At 36.9% G+C, this 22082-nt stretch overlaps 1 protein-coding gene across 2 annotated transcripts; it reads right to left on the bottom strand.

The window, feature by feature from the left end:
- Positions 1–1541: 1541 nt before the first annotated feature.
- On the bottom strand, positions 1542–17688 carry LOC133863600 (uncharacterized). 2 transcript variants are annotated; one of them, XM_062299624.1, is made up of 15 exons: positions 17244–17688; positions 11676–12069; positions 11392–11569; positions 11102–11241; positions 9788–11018; positions 9582–9682; positions 9289–9433; positions 8521–8589; positions 8371–8416; positions 7891–8261; positions 7678–7757; positions 7434–7569; positions 2823–3006; positions 2626–2708; positions 1542–1896 (listed from the first exon to the last, which is right to left on the bottom strand). In XM_062299624.1, the coding sequence occupies exons 1-15, from the start codon at positions 17350–17352 to the stop codon at positions 1762–1764; spliced, it is 3402 nt and encodes a 1133-aa protein (XP_062155608.1). In that variant the 5' UTR covers positions 17353–17688; the 3' UTR covers positions 1542–1761. The 2 variants fall into 2 exon arrangements, with proteins under 2 accessions (XP_062155608.1, XP_062155609.1); XM_062299625.1 differs by having other exon boundaries at positions 8521–8586.
- Positions 17689–22082: the final 4394 nt, after the last annotated feature.

Raw genomic sequence — 22082 nt, 5'->3', positions numbered from 1 at the left:
CAAAAAGAAAAAGAAAAGGACATGAATGTAATGGGTAGCCTCCCATAAGCGCTAAGTTTAACATCTTCAGACAGACCCTTCAAAACTAACATTTTATGGGTTGATAAATAAATGGGAGTGAAAAACAATCCTTAGTCAAAATGCCCGAAAGTGAGTCTTCAACAAATGCTTGCAATATGTCTAGGAAGAAACGCTCATTCTCATACGGCGATGGCTGAGTGGTATGGAAGATGTTGAGCTTTTCTCCAACGTTCTCAATAGGCTCTTTGAGATGGTGAGGAAAAAGAGCACTGGGCTCATATTGCTTTTCAAGAGGAACCGGAAATGGAATTGGATTTTCCGGGGGTTTAAGAGTCAGAACCAGCTCATTCTTCCTTTCCTCCATATAAAAAGACCATACATTATCACGAGAAGAAAAAAAGGGTTTAGCTACTCTCCGAGCAAACCCATTTAGAAGAGAAATTTGTATCATTGTATATAGATAACACAAGGGAGAAACTTATAACTTTCTGAATTGGCAGGCTAAGCAAAAGACCCCTCAACACAGGGTCAGGTTATAGCATATTGTAGGGCAATCTCCCAAGTAAATTAAATTATTTATAGAGTAACAGAGTTACAAGTGTGTTTAACAAGAAGAGATACAAATACATTAGAATTCTACAACTCAAGAGAGTAATCTAATCTATTGATCCTTTATCTTGTTTATCAGGTGGCAGAGCTAGAATGGAAACCGTGGCTGAGTTATCCAAAATGATAAGGTTTTTTGGTTTGGGGTGTTTGGGGGTAATGATAATGTTTTTTTGGTGGGTTTTAGATAACTGGAGTGTGAAGGTGATCCGAAGGAAGACTACTGGAACTGGAAGGATGAGGTACCTCCGCCACTTGCCTCGCAGGTTCAAGAGCGGCTTCAGAGTACTCAAGCAGAACCAAGGAAGAAGGGAGTGGCCGCCACTGCTCAAGGCATTATTGAGGAGTGGTATTGGGTGTAATTACAGTTTTAGTATTGAGTTTTGATGTATTGAGACTGGTTTCATGAAAGAGCAACGTTTGGTCGGTGTTATAACCTTTTTAATGATTTAGCTCTTTTTGATTCTGATTAGCATGCAGCTTTAATTTTGGACAAAGGATGGATGAGTTTATTGTTGTTTCCCCATTTAATACTTTATATTTACATACATGTTCAATGAAGTCCCTGAATTTTGTTTCTTGTTAACATGGCCCTTTTAGTCCTATGTTTTGATATTGGGGCTACATGAACGCTGATAGACTCTCTCCCTTGTATTGGAGACAAGGCTAAAGTCCTTTAATTTGAATGGTTTCATGAGTGCTCTCTCTCACAGGCTACTGCAAATTTGTCTACCACCATAAAGTAAAGTGCTTTGCTCCAAACTATAATCATCTAAACAAGCTTCGTTTAAACGAAAACTAAATGGGTCAGGGCTTGCAGATGTGGGAGTCCTCATACAAGGACATGACAGCAATGTAACTACGAGTCTACAACTACCACATTGTCAACTTCTCTTCAAACTTGTGATCAAATGAGAGCTTTATAAATGAGATATTTGCACTAATCTCATGATTTACATACAATTTCCTCAAAGATGCCAAATCAAAAGGAGCTAATTACAGAATTCACACCTATGAATGAAAGCAAAATCAGGAGCCAACAAAAAACGTGGTCAAATCTGAAAAAAAAAAAAAAAGAAAAAAAAAAAAAAGAGGTACAAGAGTCAACAATATCAAGCAAGCTCTAACTTTACATTAATTTTCCTTAAATTCACCAAACTTATGCTTTTCTTCTTGCAACTCCTTAAAAAGATAATCTAGCTCGGGAAATGCCGACAAAAGCAGCAGCTCGAGAAGGTCAAAAGCGAGTTGCTTCACACAAACTGATGACTGCACAAGAAACAAGTCATTACAACTCTGCTAAAACAATATATTGATCTTTGATCAATATTTTTGATATTGATGTGGAATACCACGAATGCCACAATCTATCTTCTTTTAAACGAAAAAATAATTTTTTCTTTTGGGTTGGGGCTCGATGACCGCGGCCAAGTCCAGGAAGCTGCTTACCTTTCCACTCATACCAGGAATACAGATTCTTGATATATGATATCATTTTTTTTACTCTACTAGCACACTAAAATATAAATTGGGAATCACAAGATTCATTACACGAGAAAGATACTTCAAATGTGGCTCTTTACCTGCCCCCAACAGACTCAATTTATAAGGTCCCAAGAAAGCTACTCAATTTGGCAAGACTCTACGCTCTGACCACATATTCTCAATGGAGGGTGTATCAACTATAGACAGGCAGCTATATAGAAAGGACATTGATACACATGATGGTTTTACAACACAACTCATAATTTCTGACACTATAAAACTTAATTATCTGTTGTATCATTTATGCTGTAAGGTTAGTACACAGCATGGTAATGCAATGAGTTGTCATAATAGGAGCTTACTCTAGTTGACAACAGAATACTTTCTGCTCAAATCTATATGTGTGACACAATTTCGAATTCAAGATTTGCATAAGCGAGTGAGCACTTCATATAGAAAATTTGGAGTGAACATATAGAATTGCAACTTCCACAGAATCAGAAATAGAAGTACCTGAATAAAGAAATAGAGATCCTTTGCACATTGTTCATACTCCCTACGACCTACAAGACCTACGATAGCAGCTGGTGCATTATCTACATTCGAAAAAAGAACATAGAGCCATTGAATTTCAAAGATAAGCCAGACATTTGTATATGGTGTCAACAAAGATGATAAAAACAGGGAACATGCTGGACAGAAGATATTACCTATCATTAGCTCATATACAAACTTTGCACGTCGAACTGCCTCCTGTTGTTGCTCGTCACTGAGTCTAGGTGAAGATATCTCTGGAGGTTGTCTGCCATGAGGTGAATTCTGAGATGAGTTAGTAGATGGTGGTGGTCGTCGCTTTGGGTGCTTGCTTATGAATATACCATCGGGCCAGAGAATCTATTTAAAAAACATGGGAGCCCACATCAGTAATAGATTTTCTATCTCAAAAAATCTATAATACATGCACTAATCACAGATAGAGACATCTAATGATATCAGGACCCTTACTGCATTCTCAGGAGTAGAGAAACTGTAGAGAAATCACTTTCCAAAAACATTTGAATAGGTTTTCAATGCTTCTCCCTTTCCAAAGTCTTATCCCATTCGAGAAAGGAATTCCCAAGAATTTTTTATTTTTTATTTATTTATTTTTTTCTACTCATATATGATTTTCAGGAAACTATTCACTGAACTTTATATCAGAAGCAGCATTGCTGTTGAATCCTACAGGTAATGCAATAAAGCACAAGAATGAAAACCAGTGCGCATGATTCTTTCATACCTTCTGTTGGAATTGCTCAATTCAATAACACTGATCAATGATACTTTAAATATCAGAGTTAAAGAAGCAAGCAACTAAATTGGAGAAATCACCAAAAGATATAAAGGTGAGATCATTAATGCCTTCATTTTATTAAGAAACTTTTAAGATGACTCAATTGAATGCCAAGGAAAACGCTTTAGGTATATTCAAATCAATCATTGATTAGAGTTGCATGTTGTTTAGAAAGGAAGCCTGATGCAATCAAATAGTCAAAGAACAAAGGAAAAGAGATATGGGCTACTTCGAGAGAGCCGTGACTTTCAAGTCACCAAAAAGGTTATAGGATTGATAATAATTCAGCATGATCTTTATTCATTAGGGTTTACACTTAAATAGAAGACGGGTAAGTCATAAGACAAAACTATTAGGTCTAGCCGTTGTTACATCATGCAGGAAAATTAACTAGGAAAGAACAAACTAATGGAAATCTATTCCTTATTAGCTAGAACATTTAGGGAAAGAAAATATGGAGATACTAATCCTTATTCACTGCCGGCTTGGGGGCTACGGTACTGCCACGTAAGCCCTAGGATTCTAACCCTATCATCCCTCTCCCCTAACAACTTCCATGTCCCCAAGGAAGAACTCGGGAAATTGAGCATTGATCATGTCTTCTTCCCACATAGCTTTTGCCAGTGAAAGGCCTTGCCAATGGATCAACAATTCTGGTTTCTTGTTCTTGATCCGAGTCTCCAATACTGCTTGTGGTGTGGGAGTTATTTTGCCATCTTCTAGAACTTCCGGAAGATGCAGGCAGGAAACATGCTTGCTGCCAAGGTACCTTTTCAGCAAGCTAATGTGAAAGACTGGATGAATGCGGTGATCGTGGCTGCGTGGTGGGGGCAGCTCCCTGGTTTTTGCAAAAATCATGCCATGCCCTTCCAACATTTGCTCCATCCCTTCTTCCTTCTCCTTCCCATTCTGTTTCAGCACCCCATTGATGTTTTTGGCTCCTTCTAGATAGAGAGACAGGAACTTTCTTGAGCTGCCGGTCCCATTCTTTATTCCATGTATTACTACAGTCAACATATTCCACACAAACTGCATCTCCAGCATCTCAAAATCCCAGCGTATGGGCCCCAAAATCTGTAACCATTGAGTGCCTAGCACAACTTCGTAACCTTCCAATTGCAGAATATACAAGTCTACCGCAAAAATTCTGCCTTGCAACTCTACTGGAATTTGAACACATTTACCTGGACTGCGTATCTTTTCCCCTGTGGCGATGACCACGTCCATCCCTCCCTCCTCTGCAGGTTGTAACTTTAACACGCGGGCAAGGGATAAACTCATGAAATTATGAGTACTACCCGAATCAATGAGTACTAGAAAAATTGATCACCCAATCCTCCCACAAGTCTTCATGGTTTCTGTTGGGTCCTTACTGGTAATGGCATGCAAGGAAACCTCCGAGGTGTCCTCCTCCTCTTCATCTTGTGTTATCCCGTCTCCATCTTCATCTTCTCTCAAGTAAGCTTCAATCATGAACAGCTTCTTGCAACGATGCCCGGGACCATACCTGTCATTGCACTTGTAACATAGACCCTTCTCTTGCCTCTCCTTAAGTTCCTTCAGTGTTAACCTCTTGATGGGAAGAGGTGGCTAACCTGTGGTGCTTCGAGGGGGGTTAAGGGTGGTCTCCATGTCTCTAAAGGAACATTTTTTCCAAGAGCCATGTTACTGGCCTCATAGACCTTTGCTAGGCCGATGGTTGAAGTGAGGGTAAAGGGTTGTCTAGCAGTGATGTCCGCCTTGATTTCCTCCTTTAGGCCGATTACAAAACAACTAACTTGCTGATTCTGGGATAAAGTTCCTATCTTTGAAAGTAGGGACTCGAACTTGGCTTGGTAATCCCTTATACTTCCTTCTTGTTGTAGTTTGGTTAACTCTCCAAAGGTTGTCATAAAATTGGGTAGGCCCAAAACGAGCAAATACACCATTGAACTCTGGCCAACCTATCTCCCTCCCTTCCCGTAGCAGTATTTGGAACCAAAGTTGGGCTTCTCCTTCTTGATGGAAAGAAGCCAAAGCAGCCTCTTCCTCTTCGTCGGATCTTCTTCCCCATTGAACCAGGGGAAGTCAAGCTTGACATGGCGGTGGCCGAAGGTGCGAGACCTTTCTCCTGCGTATGAATCTTCTCCATCTCTAGCACATTGTCTCCCCTACGAATTCTCCCCATCTTCACGTCGGTTCCTGCCTTGAGTGGATAACATCTCTAAGACTTCGATAATCTGGGCCATGAGCTGTTAGTGTCCCTCGGTTAAGGAGTGCACCGACTGCTCCAAGCTGCCCATACGTCCTTCCATGAGTTGCTGCTGGGTTCTCTGCGTGACTGGACGTGTAGCCGGCCTTGCTTTGACTGAAAAATCCTGGTAGGCCTTGCTCTTGTTGCGGGAACGGCCTATGGTGACTATCTCAAATTTTCTCAAATTTTTTCTGGTTTCTTTTGAGGGAAACTGGGCTTAAAGGTTTAACAATTTCTTGTTAAAGAGAGGAACCCTGGCTTTGATACCACTTGATGCAATCAAATAGTAAAAGAACAAAGGAAAAGAGATATGGGCTACTTTAAGCGAGCCATGACCTCCAAGACACAAACAATGTTCTAGGTTTGATAATAATTCAGCATGATCTTTATTCATTAAGGTTTACTCTTAAATAGAAGATGGCTAGGTCATAAGACATAACAATTAGGTCTAACCGTCGTTACATCATGCAGGAAAACTAATTAGGAAAGAGAAACTAATGGAAATCTACTCCTTATTAGCTAGAACATTTAGGGAAAGAAAATATGGAGATACTACTCCTTATTCACTGCCGGCTTGGGGGCTACGGTATTGCCACATAAGCCCTAGGATTCTGACCATATCAAAGCCCCTTCTTGGATACTTAAAAAAATATACTCAACACAAGTTCAATATGGCTGGAGTGTCCATAAGAGTCATCAAGACTCAACACAAGTTCAATAGGTGGTTGTGTGGGAGCAGGGTGATGAGATTTGGGATGGGGAGGTTGGAGATTCCCCTTACTCTTTGGGTATTCTTCCTCCCAACATGGAATTGGATTGGGAGGTGGACAGTGTTGAGGACGAGGATCCGTCCTTGGAAATTCTAGATGACTTTCTTTGAGAAATTAAGGTTGCGCGCTCAAAGTCCAAAGGCAGGAGGGAGATTTTGAATTTGGTAAGCTCCATCAACTACGATGATGCAAGCGCGTCCACTCGGCATAGGTAAAGTAAGGCTCATGTGCGGTAGCGGGAAATGCTTCTTGAGGGTTCGGGTTTGAGGGTTTTTGGTTTTTGAGGGTTTGTTGGGTTTTTTTCTTTGTGGGCTGCTTTGACTATTCCTGTCTATACTTCATGTATACTTAGGGGCGCCTTAAGCCTTTTTAATAAAACTTTCTTATATATATATATAAGGACTGGTCTTGAACAAACATTGGTTGTTGGTTGTAAAATATGCATATTAACTCTTACTTTTTTTTATTTATTTTATTTTATTTATTTATTAATAATTTTTATAAATAAACGATATTCAAAACCAATGGGCGCACCCAAGTATATAGGAAGTATACAAGAAAAACATCTAAGCAAAAAAAGATAAAAGATTAAAAAAAAAAAAAAAAAAAAAAAGGGTCCTAAAAACTAGAAATATGAAAACAGTCATAGGCATCCATCCACCGGAAAAAGGTATAGAAAAAGATGGTGTTTAACTCTTCCACCGTTCTCTCACTATCTTCATATCTTTGGTCATTTCTTTCTATCCAAATACACCACATCATGTACCTAAGATTAACTCTTGCTAATCTTACTCAACTAATATAGTAGTATTTATGAACTTATATCCAACCATAAATCACCAACAGATTAAATATACTGATTGCAAAACTAAACTTCACACCAGCTTAAGCGTAAAACCTGAATCTAAATAAATACTTAAAGAATAATAAGGAGAATCTCATAAAATTTGAAAAAGTCTAATCCGCAAATGGCATCATATGTTACCTGCTCAACGCGCCTGATTCCTGAAGCAATCACTGACCCCTTGCGCAGAAGCTGGATTTTCTCTATTAACCAATCATCAAAGGCATCACCCATTCCTAGTTGTAATATCTGTTTGGCCACCCAAAAAGCCTTCCGCCTGTAATGCACACAAGATAAGTGTTCAGCAGAAGAAGCTCAACCAATCCGATCAAGGTGTGATCGCTAAGATATAAGGACATAAATAACAATTAAATGTATGTAATACCTGATCCATCCACCATCTTGAAGCTGTAAGATGACATCTACCAAATCTAGTATGGGGGCACTTAAATTTGGTGGCACCCACTGTGTAGAAGAAATATGTATTACAAGACTTAAACATAATGACTCCAGAAATGATAAAATTTGCTAAATGCATAACCCGGCACATTACAAAGTTAGGTTACATATTGTTCCCAAGGCAAGGACTAGAGATTACCTCTGTAGGAAGTGTTGGGTCAGTTGCAGCATCAAGATGCGACTCAGATGCCTCTTCCAAACCATCACCATCTCTTCCTTTTGCAGTGGTCCTCAAGTTTGCAAGGGAAGATGCAAAGTTTTGTGGCCTAGTATCTGAGCCAGAATTGTCAACTGACTTTCCAAATTCTTTACCAAGAATTTTCACAGGAGAATGAGACATGCCTTTTCCATTTCTTAACCCATCTGCCACAAAATCATTCTTCATCGGGAAAGCAGACTCCTTAGTTTCAGTGCTTAAATGTTCTCTCGTCGGAGATAAGTGGTCAGTTCTAGGCCCATGAAAATTTGGAAGCTTTTTACTCTTTTCAGATGGCTTATCCTCTAGGTCAACTAGAAAGTTTCCAACAAATACGGAAAGATAGGATGAATCAAAGGAAGAAAAAATAAGAAAGAAAAAGATATAACGTAAATTCAACATTATGCATTAAACATAATATACCTGATAAAGTTTCAATGATAGAAAAGGAATTCGAGAATAGATAAGTCTGCAATATAAAATACAACACTAAAACTTCTCCCCAGAAGAGCAGACATCCAACCTCACCCCTAAAGGAAAAAAATTCAGTCAAAGAGGAAGAAAATACAGAACCTGAGAGTCAACACTGAGAAAGTCCCAAACTTCAATTGACCCTGAAATTGTTGGAAGCTGCATAACCTTCTGAAGGACAACAAGACATAGGGTATCAAATGAGAGGAAGCTACTGAGCAGGATATTATTAGCCAGCACAGCGAGATAAAAATAGATAATAAAGTATAAACTGGAGTTGTTTCTCGTAAGTAAGTTGCACTCAAATTCCAAGTCTACTGGTTATGCTGAAGGTAGAAATTTATTTACATTACCAGTTCAGTCATAACACAACTTTGATTAACCAAATGAAACTAGAAGAGCTGACAATAAGCATAACCCCAATAAGCAGAAAAGTTGGCTTCTGGCCATGCCTTGGGGAGTGAAGATCCAGGCACATGATTTTGTCTATCAATTGGGACATGCCCCCTAGGATTTTCTGGGGGTTACCAATCACATGTGGATGGGGACATTTCCATGCACCCAAGGGAATTAGTCTCACCTGTGATTGAGGCCATGTTACAATCCCCCCCACCCAAAAAAAAAAAACAAAAAACAAAAAACAAAAAAAAAAACTTGAAATAAGCACAATGTTCTGGAAGAACCAGCAGGAAGATACGAAGCACAGCTGTACAAAAACAAGAAAAAATAAAAAGATCATAAAAGAAGCAGGCCAGAAAGAATCATAATCATAATTTAGGTTCAAATTCCAACTCAGACATAGATAGTACTTCTACAGAATTTGACCTTCGTACTCCAAAAGATGAGAAAAAGTGATATTCAACCTCTGACCTTTAAATATTTGTCAAGCAATTTACACCGTTGTTGAATGACAGGTACATCTAAACCTGTTGATAGAAAATGTTTTGGTGGCAAATGAAGATTATACTCTGGAAACTCTTTTAGACGCCGATGAAGCTCCTCAAAGTGACGAAACCTATTTAAAAAAGAGAAAAAGCAATGAAGTTCACTCACACCATAAGTAATTCAAAACTGTTAAAGACATCACGGTTTGACATGTTAGAAATCACAGAACACATCAACCCAGGATAAAACCAGAAAGTTTACAGCATAATCCTTGGCACCTTCTTTTGATTGACCAACTGTTACTATTTACATCTGTAACAGATATTGAATAAACGGCAAACGTTTTTGAACCACTCTTCACAATATTTGCACCCAATACCTGCAACAGCAAATGAACTTACATCCTTTACATATATCAGTACATCAGAAAACAAAAATTGACCATGCCAAAACAAGGAAAATTACAGTGCTTCATGATAAGTACCTCACATCTCAACTTAAAAAATGAATCCAGCGCCAAAGAATTTTGCAAGGAACTAATAGTCAAACTTTGACTTTCCGGTATAGAAAACGAGGGCGCAGATGAAGAAGCGGCTGCTCCACTCTGAACTCTACCGAAGTTTTCGATCTCAGAATCATCACTGGAGTCCTCAGCATTTGCATGTCCTTTTGCAGAACTAAGTATGTCTTGTCCATCACCAGACAAGAAGCTTGTTCTCTCAACCTCTTGCCAAATGTGCGTCTTCTTACTGCTTGTTCTAGACCTTTTATGGCTGGATGGGGGTCTAGCTAATCTTTGGTAGTGAAGATGCCCTTTACCAGTCTTCTTTGCAATACGGCCTTCTGAATTTTCAAGTGGGTGATGAATGTGAGAAATAGATAGATTTCTGTTGCTTCTACCATCCCACACTTTAGTTACAGGAGAATCAAGGCCTGTTACATTGTTAGTTTCTTCATCTTCAGAAGTATAAGAAGTACTGCTCCCCGAGTCAACCTCCTCCAAACGCACATTGTTGTGCTCATCATCTTCGTCATATGAAACAAATGAAGAGCGATTTGTTATACTCCGCCCTGTAGGGAGAAATGATTTTTCTACAGATAGACGATCAGTAAATCCAGAGTGAACAGTGCCACTCTCAGAGTGATTAAGCTTGGTTATAGTGTTCTTTTCTTTAGGCTTGGATGTTGCCTTTAAATTCTCCACTTTAACAGACTTTGCTGCCGCAGATCCATGTTGTACTTGTTCAATGACCCGATTTTCGCCATCCTTCTTTCTATAGTCTCGCCCTTTTGTCCACATGTTTTCAAAATGTTCTGGGGCAAGGGCTTGAGTCTTTCTGCGAGAAATCAGATCTAACATGTCACCCCATTCTCCTCCTGAGAGATGACGTTCAAGACCTCTTTCATCACTAGTTTGGGAGTTGAGGGGCAATGCGTTCCATGAGCGGGTCGATCGAGGATCAATGGAAAGCAGGGGATCTTTATTTCCATTCACATGATCTGTTGCAGATGTATCGGCAGCAGTTCTAGACTGAGCATTTTTTAACTGCACAAGTTCAACACCAGTGACAGAAGGATCTAAGAATTTTGAAAAATGATCAGATGAAATCCTCGAAGACTCATCTGGTTTGGACTGAGATGCTCCTTGTACTGGGAGACCTTTATTAGCTTTGGTCATTTTAAGGACTAAGAATTCAATTTTTTCATTGATAAACCTGCCAAAAAATAAGTTGAAGAAAAACAATGAAAGCTGGAACACATAATAAAACAAAGAAGCAGATCAGGAAGCAAAACACACCTAGGACTAGCCATGTTTAGGACAGGTCGCATTACTGTACTAGCAAGAAGCTCCCTGGCCATATAACGGAAGAAAAAGCACTGCAGATCTTCAGGCCTGAATGTGAAAGAAACGAGACCATCCATCAAGTGCTGCAAAACCTGGAAACAGAAGGTACAGAAAGCATCGTAACCACATTTGAAAAGACAGAAAATCAAGAAACAATACATTAACTTTCCCACGTAAGACCTACAAATCAATGACTTTAGCATAATTTGAAGAGCAAAAAAGAAAGCAAGCAAGTAAACAACCTTGTGCTCAGCTTCAGCTGAAAAAAGAGCAGGGTGCAATTTGTTCTCATTAGCCAGGATTCGTCTTAGTTCCATCTCTCGGTGTTCAATTGTTAGCAATCCTGAATGTTTCTTCTCAATCTTTGCTTGATTTGCACGAAAAAGCTCCAAGTGAATGCAAACAAGATTAATAAGATCCCTGCACCATCCTAGGAAAGTTAGTTCCCCAGTTAATCAACTTCTGAATAAAAAGAAGCCAATGAAAATTAGGGAGAAATGGTTTGTGGCATCTTGGGAACAAAAACCTTGTAAGAAGATCAATTAAATTTATATTCCTCATGCGCTCAGAAATTTCCCCAAGAACACCATTCATGATGTTCACCAGTTCCTCTGGACCTTCTTTATCATGTGTTAAACGAGAGTACCAGAGATCTGTCATCCACTCAGAAACCAGATGTCTCGTAAAGTGATCTATAGCATCCTCAACAATAGGAGAATTCACTTTCCTTCTCCAGTCAGACTTTTCAACATTTTTTGGACGTTCAAGAGGTTTCTTTTGAGAAAGAGTATTTGCGGAGGACAAGTTGGTGCTGTATGTTGCAGCTTTTCTCCGCATATCAAAATCTAAAGATAAATAACGAAGGCCGATAATCAAGGAGGCAGCCATAGGCAAGTTGACCCAAACTGAGGAGCTTGTCACTGATATAAGAACACGAACAAATAAGTTGCATATTGAGACAAGATAAAGCATGATCACATTCAACAAGTATAACAAATGAAGCTTGATCTCCCACATGACAGAGACATTTGACAAACATTTTAAGTAGGGGTGGGTATCGGTTCGGTCGGTGTCGGTAGGGGTATTTTCGCCCACCGAACCGCCGAAGTCGGTTAATTCACCGACTTCATTTCGACAATATTTCAAAAATTTCAGTTAATTTGGTTAGTTCGATAAACTCGGTTAAATGTCGGTCGGTTAAAGTCGGTTAAGTCTTTTTATATTGCACCAAGCCTATTTTGATGGGCCAAAATGGGGCTTTTTGGGGGCCCAAATAGTTTTTTTTTTGCTAAACAAGTAAAGCCAAAAATTTATAAACTACTAAGGCCCATTTAACTGCTTTTTTTGGGTCTTCATCCTTTCATTAACTTTAACCAAAAATCAGCACATCTACCAAGTAAAACAACATTGTCTCCCATGCTTCGGTTTGGTTCAGGGTCGGTTCGGTTCGGTTTGGTTAACCGACAAAATAACACCTATACCAATTAACCGAACCGAATTTTTTATTCCGACTAACTGACCACCAAAAGTCGGAAGAGGCGGTAATTGGTTTTTTTGCCCACTCCTAATTTTAAGCATATACATCCTCTCTACTAGTCTTATTCCTTGAGGCTGCCACTCACAAAATAACACTGCAAAACCAAAGCACCACTTTGCCACATAAAGTTGTTCTCCAAGTTTGGCACCACAAACTCTTTTACAAGTGTAAGTTCCAAAAACAGAAAAACTTGCAGCCCATGTCTAAAAGAGAAAGTTCCCTCCCTTCAAATCAATATGTAATAGCTGAGAGGCATAAGAACAGTAAAAAAAATGGACAAAATATTAACATGACCATGAAACTGTAATCCCCAAGTCACCTGCAAGCACATTCAGAAATGTGATGCATTTCTTTTCTTTTTCTTTTTTTTTTTTATAAATAAAAGAAAGTTTTATAAAAAAGCGTAAGGCGCCCCTACGTATACAGGCAGAATACAACAAGAACACCTAACTAGAACTAGCACAAGAAATACCCAAACAACCCAACACCAAACAGAACCCAACCAAGACAACCCAACACAGGCAGCCCTAAAATCCGAAACCCACAAAATGCTCGCCACTAACAAACAAGAGCCTTGCTTTTCCTACGCCTAGAGGATGTGATGCATTTTTGTTCAGTATAATATTACAAACATAAGGATTTTTTTTTGCTTTTATTTTTGTTTTTCGCAAATTTATCTAAATAAGCATGATAAAATCTAGCAAGGTGAAACAACCATCAAGATTCAAGGAGCCTAAATGAGAAAAAACTTATCATTTCCAAACAATGTATATATCAAGCACACACTAAAACTGTTAACAAGTTCCTCACAACTTCAAGATATTTTTGGGGAAGTTAGGCATGTGAAATACAGATGTTACTGCCAATTTTAAGGCAAGATAGATTAAAAGCCCTCCTGACAAAGATGCTAACAGAAGAAGAGGGATCATCGCTCGTTCTTCATTTTATACGATGCCTCCAAAACCTACCATCCTAACATTGTGCCTTAAAAACATGATTACAATGTATGTTATCATCCTATCAAGTGTCAACTAACAAGGCAATAAAAGATATAAATCTTATCATATATCTGTTAAAGTATTGATTAAGTGATTAAATTTACCTCTTCCTATCAGCTTAAGCTTTTGGGACAAGTAGTAATTTAACATGGTATCAAAGTCAAAGGTCTTGAGTTCAAACCTTGACTCTATCATTTATCTCCCATTTCAATTAAATATTCCACGTGTTGGGCCTCACCTATTAAAAGGAAGTCCGAGCCCACACGTGAGGGGGAGTGTTAAAGTATTGATTAAGTGATTAAATTTACCTCTTCCTATCAGCTTAAGCTTTTGGGACAAGTGGTGATTTAACAATATCTACTGATGCAATGCAGTCTTTTATTCTTTTATTTTCTTTTATCTGCTCTTTCTCATTTCTTAAGGGACTTAATCCCTTCGGCATTCTATGGGCCTTACTCCCTACACTTACGTTTGATGGGGGCTTTATTACCCAGTTTAACCTTCTCACTTATTATTCAACACTGGGGACTTACTCCTCCAGGTTGGGAACTTACTCCCAACTTATTATTATTCGGTAAACAATATGAAATATCGTGTCATGTTCTTAAATTAATGCCTCTCTTTTGATAAATCATCGTTAATGAACATCATTAATCTTTTAACATGCGAAATTCATCGAAAACATATCACCATATTAATTCATAAAATAATCATGCTCATTTGAAACGTAAATATCAAGTTTTCTAAAATAAGTATCAAGTCTCAGTAAGTAATATACTTACTAAAACCGGTATCACGTCTCAATAAGTAATTTATGCTTTACTAGCTTCGCAAACTGTTCATGTGGACTCCCAACTCCGTACACTTTCTGCATTAATATTGTATCTACGCATAAGCCTGCATTCTTTATTTCACATTCCTAAGCCTTTATTCAAATCTTAGGATCTTTACATTACCTCGAGAAACATTATTCTCATGATTTGCCTTTATCCTAAAGATTTGGGCAACATAACATTTTTACAATGTCATAATATCCATTGGGCATTATAACGACATATATAAAAATATCATAATACCATTTTGGCATTAAAACGGCTATGTAGCATTACAACATATTTTTTTTCTTGATAAGATGTAGCATTACCACATATTTTTATACAGACATTACTACTGCATTAGTACAATATTTATCTAAAAGTTGTAACATTACTCGGGCATTACAACAGTGCTATTGTAGAATACCTAATGAAATTTATGCAAGACAACGCTGCTTTGTAATATTTAAGGAACGATTGAATATAATAACCTTCTCTGAAATATTCAGCCATACTTTCCCGAGCCATTTAAGCATCATAAGTTCATAACGACATAATTTACTCTAACAACTAGAATTCACATAAATTAGAGATAAAATGAATTTACCTAGCACTTCTTGAAAGATCGCTTTCCCAAGCCTCGAAAGCACTATTCCTGAGCTACTAAACCTTGAGAGCTTCTCTAAAACTTTGGAAGAGTGGTATGAAATGAAAGTGTGAAGAACTAAAGAGTGGAGCACCCTTTATATAGCCATATGACCATGGGTAGATGAAGGACACATGTCCCCCATTTGGACGGCTATGGTTGGTTCCGAGGGATGCAGCCATGCAACAATACACATGGTTGGGTGATGTGTAAATCAAGGATGGCTTGTTTATGTCGTACTTGATGACTCGGCTACTTGTTGATTTGCCGTGCTTAAATTTCTGTCATGCTTGATGATATTTTCAATGAATTCCATCATGCTTGATGATCCAGAATCTTGTGCCATGTGGCACAAGCTGGTGTGTCCATGTGTTGCTGCCACATGGCAGCTTGCTATTGGCTGCCAGGTGCAGCCTCCTTCTGACCTACTTTTGACCCTCTTAACGACCTCCGAATGACCTGAAATTTTGGTAGTAGGTAGATAACTCCTAGACATTCGTGTTGATAGCTCACTCAAAGCATTTGGAGTTCATTTGACCTTGATTTCATATGCCCAAAGGTGCAGGTCCGAAAATCATATCACCAATATTTTGGCAGCTAAACTTACTCCGATTGGTCTAATATTTTACTAGCTATATGACTCCTAAACAAACATATTTCCACTTTCCTCGAAGCATTTGGAGTTTGTTTGCTTGTTGTTTTATGTGATCAAAGATTCAGGTCACACATTCACTTTGGTTCTCTAATGACCCATAAACATAGCCCTATCAGTCTCCTATTTATATAGCATGTTCACAACACATGGCAGACCCAGGCTCCTTCGAAGGCGGCCTTTTTCGCGTGGTCGGCAGCTTTAGGCAAAATTCTTACTTTGGATAATTTAGGAAACGGCGTGTTATTGTCATAGACAAATGTTGCATGTGTAAGAGGGATGGAGAGTTTGTAGACCACCTTCTTCTTTATTGTGACGTGGCTTCTGCTTTATGGAGTGTTCACTTTAGCTGCTTCGGGATGTCTTGGGATATGTCTAGACGGGTTATCAACTTGTTTGCGTGTTGATGGTCCGTTGGAAGGCCAAGGAGTGCTACGGTGTGAAAAATGGTGTCCAGTTGCCTTTTTTGGGCTATTTGGACGGAGAGGAATAATAGGAACTTTGAGGGTTTGGAGAGATCCTTGGAGGATATTCTATCATCTTTATTCCATACTTTGTATCTTTGGACTGCAGCCTTTATGTCCCCTCAGACGACTAGTTATGATGATTTTCTTGTTCGATTTTCTCTTCCTAGATAGGTGTCTTCTCTTGTATACTCCAAGTGTACTTAGCGATGCCTTATGCTTTTAATAAGATTAGTTTATTACTTATAAAAAAATGAAATCTAATGATCTTTTTATCATTTAAATGACATTTGTCATCTACTATAAGGGATAGAATTTCTCAGGTGTCACAACAAACAAGGTTATGAGATAAGGTGGTAGGGACAACATTGCAATTTCCATGCAAAACATATATCAATAGAATTCTTCCAACCAACATCGACTCCGGATAGTAGGTTTTGTAGCAGACATTACATATCTTGATAGCCGGTTAAAAAACCCCTGCCTCGGCACCTGAACACAGCATCATAAAAGAGCACAATAGAAATGGCATCACTATCCCTTACATTACACAAATACAACTCTTTGAGCCTAACAACTAATGTAGAAGTGAGCACTTCATTTATTCCTATGCCTTTCCTCGCACTGAAACCTGTCGATCACCTCCTCCAACAGGAAATGAAGGAAAAGATTATAGCCGGACTCACTCCAAACCAGAATTGATGGGTTCAAATGAGAAAGTAAAAAAGGGCAATTCATCTAAAACAACCCAATATTCAGGTGTCCCACGTGAAATCATATTCCCAACCATCTCCAAACATTAAGAAACCAATGCCCAAAAATTCATCCAAAATTGTCAATGCTCATTACCACACTGATCAAAGACAGTTGAAAACACTATAAAGAGCTCCCAAAAAAAGAAAAATCCTCCCAAAGTAACCGATTGCACCGGACAAGTAGAATCAAAGAACAAAATTAAATGGAAAATAATCGAAAAACTTACAGGACATTAGGTAGGATAATCCGACGACGCATATGGCCAGAACCACAATCCGCTTCTTGGCTTCCTCGATGAGGTCCCGAACCGCCACCTGCTGCCTGTGCGTGCTCATTTCGCAGCGCTGCCAATCTCATTCACACCGGGAAAGAAAGGTTCATCAAAACTTGATTCACCAAAATCAAAATCAAAATCAAAATCTAGACCAACCGAACAATCATTCAATGCGAGCTCAATTTTTCTCTCGCTCCCCAACACTGATTTTCCCGAGGATTGTGCCAAATCGAGCAATGAAAGCACGAGATCAGAGAAAGGTAGAAAAAAGGAAAATGGGAATCGAAGGGAGGGGTTTCAACGCGAGGACCGTTAGGTTACTGGGAATTTGGGTGTTTTCGTATATCATATCACATAACACATGCCCCCTGCCTGTGAGATTTCACGCACTTTCTTTCTGTCTCTTTCTCTTATTATACTTTCTTTCCGAGTGTCATTGCAGATTTTTTATTTTTTATTTTATTTTTATTTTTATTTTTTTGCTGGCTTGGAAAATCACTATTTAAATGTTTCCATCCATGAAGACGTAAACCAATTTTTAATTGCTTTTTTAAAAAAGTGAACATTTTGAGGATCTAGGATTGAGTTGTGTTTTCACCGTTCCTGGATGGCTAATGTCTAACCTAACCTCATCCAAGGTTAGGTTCAAATAATAAATGCTTTGTATGTTTAATCATTTTTTTATTTTTATTATTATTTTTAAAATAAAAATTTTATTCTGTTTTTACATTTATGTGATATTAAAACACTTTAAAAGAAACAAAAAAAATATTTATTCCAAAAAATTATTTAGGCTTGGTGTGTAAACAATTTTAAATTTACTTTTCTCTAAAAATAAAAATCAACCTCATTTTTACTTTATATTTTATTAATCACTTCTTATTATTATTAAAAAAAAAAAAAAAAACTAAAAAGAAAACCATTACCAAACTATCCCTTAAATCAATTAATTTTTTAGTATTAGGATTGGTAGTTCCAACTCGAATAAGTTTGTACTGCTCTAACTTAGTAGCTGATAAAAGGTTTGAAGTTGTTAATTTTAATCCAAGCCTACTAATAGGTTGGACCTTCTAATTTCGATAATCCCAATTGTCAAACATGTCTAGGCTTTTTTTTTTCTTTCTCAATTTTGTTTTCTCCTAGGAATGAAGCTAGGGAAACCATGATAAAACGCGCCCAAAATTAAGTGATTATTTTTTTTACTTAATTTTGAGAGTTACTAATGATTCTTCCAGATCAATTAACTAGTAACTGTATGATAGAATAACCCATAACAACTTATCAGGAAAATATAATTCTGAGATTTCTTACATAATTTAACCTCAACATAAGTATTATCAATAACAGGCTCAAAGTTTTCCAATATCATTTCTAAACTCAAAACAACCACACCTGCTACTACGAGCTATTCACTTGGCGTCTTCATCCTATCAAATTTTTTAATCTTAGATATTAGTAACTTGCTAAATCCAACACCGAGGTGTTTAGCGAGGAAAGGAAAATAATGCGTAAGTCTAAAACTTAAAAAAAAAAAAAAAAAAAAAAAAAAAAAAAAAAAAAAAGAAGAAGAAGTCCCCTAAACTTATAGACGATTTTAGAATAACTCTCTAAATTTTCAAGTGCACTAATGTGACATATCAAACTATCAAAGTGTGTCAAAATGACCACTTTCGTCAAAATGTTTTTATAATACCCGTATTCTCTTGAAAACTAAAAAAAAACAATTTTATAAAAAAAATAAATAAATTTTAAAAACTATTAATATAAAACTAAAAAGTTAATAGAAACTTAAAACTTAATTTTTTAACTAAAAAAAAAAATGGAAAGCTCGGTAGTTGCGCCAATTGAAAATTTTTAATTTTTTTAATTTTTTAAGTTTTTAATTGTTTAACTTTATATATATAGTGACACATGTCGTTATTTTATTAATGCTAACGTGGCACACTAACGAAATTCGTTATGAATTTTGAAGGAATTTGACTGCAATGAATGTATTGATTTTTTTTTTTAGTAAGAGTGACACATGTTATCATTTTGATGGTGTTGATGTTGACACTAACAGAATCTGTCAAGTATTTTGACAGAATTTGATTACAATGACTAAATTGTTACCTACCATGAAGAAATTTAAATTATTTTTTAAGGTTAAATACTCTATTAGTACATGAGTTTTCAGTTTTTTTAAATTTAGTACATGAGTTTTCATTTGTTTTATAAGGGTACCTAAGGTTAGGGGTAAAAACCACATTGGTACTTCTATTAAATTTTTCATCAAAAAATTAACGGTCCGCCGCGTGTCAACCGCTAAGGTTGACATGTGGCACTATATAAAAAAATTAAAAATTAAAAAAAAAAAAAAAAAAAAAAAAGAAAAAAGAAAGAAAGAAAGAAAGTGTTTTGGCCATTGAGGGTGGTTCGGTCACCCTCAAGGGTCAAACCCTCTAAATATTTTTTGGTCATCGGCCACCCCCAAGGGTCAAAACCCTTCAATTTTTTTTTTTTTCCTACCATGGAGTGGCCGAACCACCCCAGACCGGCCAGGGGCTTTTTTTTTTCATTTTTTTTTTAAATTTTACTATTTTATTATTTTTAATTAATTTTTTTATATAGTGCCACTTGTCAACCTCAGTGATTGACACGTGACAAACTGTTAATTTTTTTTTATGGAAAATATAACAGAAGTACTAACCTGGTTTTTACCCCTAAAGTCAGGTACCCCTATGAAACAAATGAAAATGCATGTACTAAATTTAAAAAAGCTGAAAACTCATGTACTAATAGGATATTTAACCCTATTTTGTATTCCATAGTGAGAGTTTTGTAATTTTTGCCAACCACATGGATTGATTTTGCATTTATTTATTTATTTAAAAAAAATAGTTTTTTTTAAGAGATAGGGGTATTATAGGAATATTACAACAAAATTGGCATTTTTGGTACACTTTGGTAGTTTGATGGGTCACATTAATAAACTTGAAAATTCAAGGGGTTATTATCAAATCGGTTGTTAGTTCATGAGGCTTTTATAAATTTTTTTCCTTAATAAATAAATCATTACGAAACTGGTTATATAAAAAGCCTCAAGTGACATAAATAAATTTGGGAATTGTAGACATGAGTTTTCCCAAATTAAGGTATATTGTCTCTGTTATTATGCCAAGTAAAATTGTTTAGTTTTGAAGAGTGTTTTTTTTTTTTTTTTTGCATAATTCCAATGGCAAATACTAAAATTATAATATAGAGAAAAATGTTCTATGTATATACAATTTAGTCATAGCTATCTTCTGTATGATTTAGCCAGGATATTAACCACTTCCCAGTAAGGCTGACGCTGTCCCGAGGAACCTGTAATACAACACCAGTGCCTTAGATATTGTACACATATTTTCATATACTAGCCGCCCGACCGAGTCCTACCTCGGGTGGTCTACACCACTAGTAAAGCCGTAACCGTGACCCCCATTTGTAAATGGTGTGTCGATCACCATAACAACCATTGGATCCAAGGCAGTGATGACCGATTTTTTTGTCTTTTATATACAAAATGGAATTACCACAGTGGCATGACAATTAGTCATTAAGTCAACTAAATGTACACATCCCATAATATGTACCTGATATATCAGAGATCAATAACTATGCAGCGGAAACTAAATCTCATATAACTAACAAGTATTAATTACAACATTAGAGCTATACATTTGTCTATCTATTTAAAACTTAATCAAAATATTATACACATCAAGAATGACTATACAAAACACGTGTCATATGCGACACAAGCCATATACAAAATATCTGCAAAAGTAGGCTATCCGATGGTCTTACATTTGCTTTAATGCCCAGTGGTCTTACACTTGCTCTAATGCCTTGGGGCTTTATACCCAATGGTCTTATACATACTTGCTTTCGATGCCTTGGGCTTTATACCTAGTAGTCTTACACATACTGTTTCTGATGCTCTGAGGTTTTATACCTAGTGGTCTTACACATGTTCTGCCAATATATCTTTTAACATTGGTCTTACGTTCAACGTCAATGATTTCATTCCATACTCATGCTCATTACATTATACTCATCATGATCATGCTATCATACACATATTCATCATTTTTAACATCACAACACTTCAATTCATCATAAAGCTCGCAAAACACATTTCATTTCTAAACCTCAAATACGCAAGCTCATAAAAACACATCTCAAAACATCATTTCATAATCATGTCATCAAAACTTATAAATCATTCTCAAACATTTCTCAACATTATGAAAATATTGAAAAAATCCACAAGCATAGATCCTTCTAAAATAACATTGGCTCGAAATTATCAAGTCATATTATTTTCTTTGCATAAAATATATAAATTCTCAGTGAGTAAAATACTCACTTTGCTTATCAGTTTATGGCTTAAAGATGGATTTCCAACCAAAACTTTACAATGTACCTTTGCATTAGAACATTGCACGACACATTAATATTTTCTAACTTTAAACTCTCAAATAGCTCTTGAATTGTTCAAGAATTAAACCAATGGGAAACCCATAAATTTCTAGGGCTCCATATGACAACCCATTAACTCATAATACTAACTTATAAGATTTTCTTAGGGTTAGACACCAAAAACTACAATTTAAACCACTTAGACAAAAGTTAGGGTTTAGGAATTTACCTTGATTTCTCACCAAATAAAGCCTAAAGCTTGGAGATGATCAAGAATACTCCAAAACTCACAATACAGAAAGAAAATTGAGAGATTAAACTCAAACTTCCAAAATCTACATCAAATCT

This window comes from Alnus glutinosa, chromosome 3 (genome assembly GCF_958979055.1).
Source record: "Alnus glutinosa chromosome 3, dhAlnGlut1.1, whole genome shotgun sequence".
Taxonomy (NCBI): domain Eukaryota; kingdom Viridiplantae; phylum Streptophyta; class Magnoliopsida; order Fagales; family Betulaceae; genus Alnus; species Alnus glutinosa.
Note: the sequence above shows the minus strand (reverse complement) of the source record. Positions and strands in the feature narration are given on the sequence as shown.

Excerpts from the sequence above, each read along its gene's own strand:
- LOC133863600 (XM_062299624.1), bottom strand. The coding sequence starts at position 17,352 with ATGAGCACGCACAGGCAGCAGGTGGCGGTTCGGGACCTCATCGAGGAA. Across the intron at positions 7,570-7,677 it reads CAAGATGGTGGATGGATCAG|GCGGAAGGCTTTTTGGGTGG; the intron begins GTATTACATACA and ends TGTGCATTACAG. Across the intron at positions 1,897-2,625 it reads ATCTCTATTTCTTTATTCAG|TCATCAGTTTGTGTGAAGCA; the intron begins GTACTTCTATTT and ends TTTCTTGTGCAG.